We start from the raw sequence: 7,803 nt of genomic DNA, 5'->3' as shown, positions 1-7,803 counted from the left end.
TAAAGAACCATACCAGTGTAATTTAAGTAACCATACCAGTGTAATTTAAAGGACCGTACCAGTGTAAGACAGTGAGCTAACTGAATGGGAATCTCAAGTTGTTACACTGTTAAAACTGCTGATCTATTAAATGTGTTACACTTGTAATCATTGGTTTGACTGGTTTGACTGCTATGTTTATGATCTATATGCTATAGGCACGATGTGTGATGTGCCTAAAACTGCGCCCGGAGACATTTTAATGTAACACCTAACACCGGGTATGAAAAAAAGGTTTCGAAGGGTGGGCGACACTGCCACCTACCTGGATGCGGCCGGTATTGCACTCTAGCGATCTCAGAGTGGTTCCCTATGGTAACCCTGAGGTCTGTGTGAGAGAAATGAATAAAAATATCGAATAAAAGAAATAACGATGAAAACCCGGCTATACTCAGGTCTGGCGCTGAACGGTTGGCGAGTTAACCCGACTTTCCTCGGGTCTGGCGCTGATTGAGTTAAGAGGTTAACCCCTTAACTCTTTCTGTGCCAAAAACATAATATTTCGTGTTTCGCCGCCAACGCTTGAGTGCCAAAAACGTTATATCTCGTTTTTAGATCCTTTGATATTTTTCCTTTGATCCACGTTCTAAACACTATCATTATCACCTTATGTTATGGATGGATCATCACCGTTTGTCCTCTTCCTCTTCATAATTAATAGTTCGCCATTGTAGGCGATCGCCCAGCTGTAGTCTGGGGAGCTCTCAACTCTGCGACGACGGCGACAAATAATGTTACCTCCTCGGCCGGTTTGACTATAGTATTTTTATGATTTACCAGAAAACGCACATTATCATCCATAAGTGTGATTGTTTTGCCCGTGTTGCTCATACTTTTTAGGTTAGGCTAACTCACTACACGATATGCAAATCAGTGCCATATTCACGTCAGCAAAACAGTCAAATCAGAATGGCTTAGTTGAGTAAGGGAAGATCTCGTGAACTCGAGACTAGACTGATGAGTCAATATGATAATTAACGACACAGACCACATTGATATAATCCCCCATTGCTAGGAAACAATGCTAAACACTGGAAAATGCCATTTATAATGCATGGGACCTCTTTATTCAGACAGAATTTTGAAAGAACAGTATGTAACTGACTAGTTACAACACAACAACACAAGCTTGAAAACTTTTTTTTGCAGTCACATAAAATGCATTTAGTTATAGAATATCAGCATTTTGACATGGAAATATATCACAAGCACACTTCATAAGATAAGGATGGACTTTTATGTCTGTAATGCCACTGGATGTCTTTGGTTTTGCATTTCTCAAGTGGGACCCCCCCCCCCCCCCCCCCCCCCCCCAGTCCTCGATTTGAGGATAAAATAAATGCATTAATATGTTTATAATTGTTGGTGCAGATAAAAAAAGTTCTATAAATAACATTCAGCCACTAGATGTCGCATTAGAGCACCAGCATGTCGTTTATCCAATCAGGTGCATTCCACGTGGGGAAATGGGAAGTTGGGAGGGGATACATGCTCCCCACATATACATGTAAACAACATTATTGTACTGCTGTGAAGCACTTTGAGCTGCAATTCTTGTATGAAAGATGCTATCCAAATAAAGTTTATTATGAGTATTATTATTATCCTCATGCGGTGAATGATGAGCCGTTGTCACGGTCGTGTTGTGTCTCCATGGACCTGCAGCCTGAGCTGTAGACGTCAGAGGTCTGGAGAGTGGAGCGGTAGAGGTACCTCTTCCCCAGGCACCAGAGGTCCCGCACGATCTCCCCGAAGTGGCTCCTGAACTTCTTCCCGGCGAACGCGTAGAGGATGGGATTGAGGCAGCAGTGCAGGTAGGCCACGCTCCTGGTCACGGCCAGAGATCGGAGCTTCGTCGTCTCCGCCTCGCAGCTCCTCTGCTCGAACAGCGAGAGCGTGTGGGTCAACAGGGCCACGTTGTAGGGCAGGTGGCAAAGGACAAAGACCACGACCACCGCCAGGATCACACGGATCGCCTTGTGCCTCTGCGTGCTCTGAGCCCTCTGCAAGGTGTAGACGATGCTGGAGTAGCAGAACGCCATGATCAGTAGAGGCAAGATGAATCCCATGGCCACTTGAAGACTGGGTGCAAACACCTTCATCAGCTTCGCCGTCTCGTCGTGACTGAAACGCGACTGACACATCACCGTCACGTTCGCGTCCAACAGGTCGGTTTCTTCAAAGCGCTCGGTATAGATGACGGTCGGCACAGACAGAGCCACGGCAGACGCCCAGATGGTCAAACACACGAGGCGGCTGTAGGTCAGGTGTTTGGAGCGAGCGCCGAAGAAGCGCCTGGCCTGGACGATGGCGACGTAGCGGTCGCCGCTGATGCAGGCGAGCAGGAGCATTCCACTGTAGAGGTTGACGCCGTAGACGCCTCGGAGCACCTTGCAAGCCACGGGACCCATGGCCCAATCGTGCTGCTCGTTGTATATGATGAGCGGGAGGGCGACCACAAAGAGCAGGTCCGCCAGAGCCACGTTGAGGAGGTAGACGTCCGTCATGGTCTTGGCTTTCTTGTAGAACGTGTACGTGATGACCACCAGCATGTTGCCCAGCAGGCCAAAAGCACAGATGAAGGAGTGGATGTACGTTTGTATGAGGGTTTCCACTGGGTTAGGATCAAGCCTGCAAGGCTGAGGGTCCATTGGAAACGGATAGTCTTGGTAATCTGCTCCACTTCCATAATCGTCATCTGCATCCATGTTTCAAACCTGTAAAAGACGAAAAGGACCATTACAACCACATGGCACAACATTATTTCACACTAAGTCATTCACAACATTATCACAAAGCATCTATGCTCAAAGCAAAGCATTTATACAGCTCATGATTTAGAAACTATAGGTAAAATATAAACGAGTCACAAATTCTTAAAACATACACTGTGTGCAGACTGTTAAACTGTTATCTTAACTCTTTCAGCGCCGGCGGGTGTAGCCATCTTTGTTCCTACTGCGCCACCACTCTAAGAGATAGGGATGCGTGGCGGTGTTTGCAGGGCTATATTATAGCTATGGAGACAATACTATGGCTCATTTGACATCAACTATCCATCGTTCAACATGTGAAAAATAATAAATCTGCATGTTATACCGTGGTGAATATTGTATAGTTTAGGAGTGATCCGGGCTAATTCCTGAAAAGCTGAGTTATAGGGCGTTACGTGAAGTGTTGGCGTTTCTTGCCTGGACACGCTACTATTTCCAAATCAAATGTATATAATAGGTATTATGTTTCATCATGAATGCATGAAAGGGGGAGGAGGGGGTCGTTTTTTGATGCTTTGATCGTCACCAACGGCATACGTTTTGGAGTACGTTACATATCGTTGCGATCGATGTGAAATCATGGTTGGATCAAAGTAGGATTGATGTCATATAGTCCTTACCTTTACTAGGAGGTATCCCAAAAAGAATATTCCAATTGTCTGATCGCGATTACCAGTATTGGTGTCCATCGTGTCCCCAACATAATCCGGCAAAACACACACATCGGGGGCATTGGACGCGTTTCAATGTGATCGGGTGAACCGCTAGACTCGCTTTACCCAAAATACTGCACCCGGAGGGAATTAAATGTAACACCGGGTGTGAAGAAAAGGTTTCAAAGGGTGGGCGATACTGCCACCTAGAAGGATGCGGCCGGTATTGCACTCTAGCGATCTCAGAATGATTCCCTATGGTAACCCAGAGGTCCGTGTGCCTGAAATGAATTAAAAAAATCGAATAAAAGAAATAATGATGAAAACCAGAGTATACTCAGGTTTTCAGGGGTCCTGGCGCTCAACGCATGGCGAGATAACCCTACTATCCTTGGGTCTGGCGTCCAATGAGGTAAGAAAGTAAAAAAGGCTTGTGTGTAAAGTTCTTGACTCTGGTCTTGACCCACTTTCAGCCCTGCATGCAACATGTGGAAGTGAAACACAGACATGTACAGTGGGGGCGGTTGAGTTCTTTGTTCGTCTGATCTCAGCTCATAAGATGCTTATCAGGACCATGTTTCACATCTCAGATAGATGTCAAATGTCAAATCAGGCCAACATAAAAGAGAACATTGTAACAAGGTCACAACAGGAACATCCTGTGGACCTACTGTACACAAGTTAACACAACAGATGACAAGAGAAGATAGAAGATGCTGCCCGTCTCACTACTCACTCATTGTACTGAGTCATGTCACATCATTCCCATTCTGGTATCCCTGCACTGGCTCCCGGTACACTATAGAATTCACTTCAAAGTCCTCACTTTTACTTTCAGAGCACTCCACGGTCAGGCCCCTATCTACATCACTGAACTCATCCATCCCTACACCAACACCCGCTCACTCAGATCTGCCGATCAGCACCTCCTGGTGGTCCCACGGGTCCAGGCTGAAAACAAGGGGTGATCGAGCCTTCGAGGTGACGGCACCAAGGCTCTGGAACGCTCTCCCCCTGGACCTGCGAACTGCCCCGTCTGAAAACTATTTAAAAAAACAACTAAAAACACATTTGTTTAGACAGGCCTTAGGCACCCTTTCTCGTCCTCACTGTTCCTATAGGTTTGTTTTTAATTAGTGACTGATGATTTTATCTAAATTCTTTTAGTCTACTTTTTATCTGGTTTCACTGTTTTTTAACTGCTGTCTGTTGTTGTTGTCATTTATTTCTGATTTAGTTTTTGTTTTTATATACTAAGCTGTAGTGTAAAGCACCCTGTGCATTCGTGCTGTGAAGGGTGCTATATAAATAAAAGTAATTCAAAAATTACATTCATTCATGAGTCACAACACTGACTATTGTATTACTGTACAATTTAGTTCTATTACAGTATTTCTGCTGCCAAGTTGCACACACACTACACCCGTACTGTGATTGTTATGGTTGATGGTTGTATTGTGATGGTTGTATTGTGATGGTTGTATTATGGTTGTTGTATTGTGATTGTTATTTTGTGATGGTTATATTGCGATTGTTATTTTGTGATTGTCTTATTGTAATTTAGAGCTTTTTTAAATGGTTGTCTCTGCTGCTGCGTTGAACACGCTAACCCCACGCTGTGGATGTTATTGTTACAGTCTAGACTCACTACATGTGTTTCTTCTGCTATTCTTGTTCTGCTTCTATTACGTTTTTTTGTCCTATTGTGTTGATGCCGCTGCTACAAGGAGGAGCCCAGAACTAAACAGATTTCACTCCGTTATGCTTCATACAGTATGGAATATGTTGTAAATAAAATGTGAGTATGAATGTGTCAACTATTTTTCAAATGCTCTTTCTGTTTGATTTAAACGACAGTTTGTGGTTTTGAGAGCATGCACTAAGAATGAGATCTATGTTGTCCTGCTGTAATACTTGTCTGTGACTGTATCAGTCAGGAGACACATGGGCCTCGAGAATTACAAGTCATTCATGAAGGGATGTTTGAGGTTGTGTAGTTTTCTGTTAGATAGATAGTAGGATAATGGTAATAGAGGAACAACCTGCCCAAGATCTGATGACCAGGCCTAAAGCACATTATACAGTATCTACAGTATGTCATTTATATCATGTGACCGTGTCCAGCTGTTTGTGGCTCATGTCTCCCTCTGTAGTTTTTACGGTTTTCCAGATTATGAATGTACAGAATATAAACGTTCAATGATGTGTCACACATTGAAATCTGAACAATATTTGAAGAATATATCCCTTATTTGAATCTTTTTAAACCTCTAGTCTCAGAGCAGCAGAACTGCGAACATCCTATCTAAAGTTTGGTTGCATTTGATCACCTTGGCAGTCAGGTACTAGGTGTGAACAATAGCTCTTACTGTAGGTTCACCCCTAACCACTTCTCCCACTGGATTAGCTGTCATTCTGTCATTGACTCAACAGTACTTGAGGTGAAAAGAGCTGCTATACAATCTGAACTACAAGCTACAAGTCCACAAAAAGACACAAAAAAGCAACCTTGCAGTTTTTAAACCAATAGAGATATTCAGTAAAGAAAAGTATAAAGTAAAGGAGAATGAATAAAATGAGTAGAAGTGTATTGTCACATACTTTGCATCATAAGTAAGGAATTAGTAGTAAGATTTTTTTTTTTTTTTAACTGTTCTTCTTTGTAAACATGTACAATGTATGTATGCACAGAGGCTGTATGTGCCCTGTTGGGACTGATGAGAACATACAGAATATACAGTTTAGCATTTAGCACCATTCATAAAGGAACCTTGCACCATGGTGAGGGGGTATATCTAAAACCGGTCTTGTTCTGAGGTGCTGTGGACTTAGGTGGAGGCCATGTGATGTCTTTTACCACATCAGACAGTATTGTCTTATTTCCTTAAAGAAGCTATTCTTTGTGGAAAAACCTCTTAGCTTCACAAGTTCATTACATGCACTTCTAGTCAAAGATAAAGCATCCCTTCAGCTACACATTTAAATTGGTCAAACACAGTGATTTATCAACATAAACATCCTAACTGTAAAAATGTAAACTTGTGTAAATTGTGTTTACTTACCGGAACGAGTCCCTGAGAGAGTTCACTGAACACTGTCGATGAAGGTTGAAGCCACAGGTCTCACTCAGGAACTGTCTATTGAGGCTCAGTGGGTATACTGTAACTAATACTGCTCCTGGCAGCTGTTTGTCAGTTACACTCAAGCTGCTGTTTTGGTTTACAGGACACAGTGTGGTTTATTTATCTCACAACTACTGTAAGACAAAACATGCACACACCCCCCCCCCCACACACATGCACACACACCCACACACACACACATGCACACCCCCCCCCGCCCACACACATACATACACACACCCACCCACACCCGCATGCACACACGCACATACACACACACACACACACACACACACACACACACACCCACACACAACACACACACACACACACACACACACACACACACACACACACACACACACACACACACACACACACACACACACACACACACACACACACACACACACACACACACACACACACACACACACACACACACACACACACCAGTTATACAGGCTACTTATCTGATCTTCCGCATTTTGATCTGAATGTCATCCACCAGCTCTCTTTGAAATGAGAAGATGAACATATACAGTACATTGTTGCAGTCCCTGTTTTGAATATCAAAATAATTTTTGGTGCAGTCTATTTCCTCCTGTATCACGGAAGATCACATTCTGATAGTGGTCATAGGACTAGGTCGACCTCTAGAGAGGATTGCGAGGTGCAGCGCTGACGCACCACTTTCGGTCAGAATGTCTTGTCAGTGCAGGAAAGTATGTTGTGGAACAGTTTACCTACCACCATTCGAGAATGTCTCAATTTTACTACTTTTAAACTCAAAGTGAAAGAAATGCTTTCTAGAACACCAAGCATGTGACCATATAGGACCTTTATGGTCTTGGTCCTTTTAGCTTTGTAGCCATGTTTTTGTAAATGATTGTTCTTTTGTTTTAACGTGTTTTTGTATTGCTCTGTTTTTGTATTTTATTTGTTTTATGTTTGGGGACTGAGGATGAAAATTAGCATCTCTTGCTAAATGCTGTGTATTTACAGTGCATTATATGAATTGTCTATAAAAAAAAAATCCGATTGCTTACAGTAAGCACAATTTTGAAAGCAGGGCCCGATGTTTCAAAACACTACACACAATTAGTACAACCACACACACAATTAGCAGAACACCTCAGATCCTTTGCTAAATGAAACACTCTTGTAAAAACGATACACACATTTATAAAAACCTAATTTTGTTACCATATGAAA

General features: G+C 43.0%; 1 protein-coding gene across 2 annotated transcripts; it reads right to left on the bottom strand.

Annotated features, from left to right (window-relative positions):
• Positions 1-1,396: 1,396 nt before the first annotated feature.
• ccr6b (chemokine (C-C motif) receptor 6b) lies at positions 1,397-6,626 on the bottom strand. 2 transcript variants are annotated; one of them, XM_084338239.1, is made up of 3 exons: positions 6,529-6,604; positions 4,373-4,509; positions 1,397-2,756 (listed from the first exon to the last, which is right to left on the bottom strand). In XM_084338239.1, the coding sequence occupies exon 3, from the start codon at positions 2,745-2,747 to the stop codon at positions 1,647-1,649; it is 1,101 nt and encodes a 366-aa protein (XP_084194365.1). In that variant the 5' UTR covers positions 2,748-2,756; positions 4,373-4,509; positions 6,529-6,604; the 3' UTR covers positions 1,397-1,646. The 2 variants fall into 2 exon arrangements, with proteins under 2 accessions (XP_084194365.1, XP_084194366.1); XM_084338240.1 differs by lacking the exon at positions 4,373-4,509 and having other exon boundaries at positions 6,529-6,626.
• Positions 6,627-7,803: the final 1,177 nt, after the last annotated feature.

Source organism: Notolepis coatsorum, assembly GCF_963971535.1.
Source record: "Notolepis coatsorum genome assembly, chromosome: 2".
Taxonomy (NCBI): Eukaryota; Metazoa; Chordata; class Actinopteri; order Aulopiformes; family Paralepididae; genus Notolepis; species Notolepis coatsorum.
Note: the sequence above shows the minus strand (reverse complement) of the source record. Positions and strands in the feature narration are given on the sequence as shown.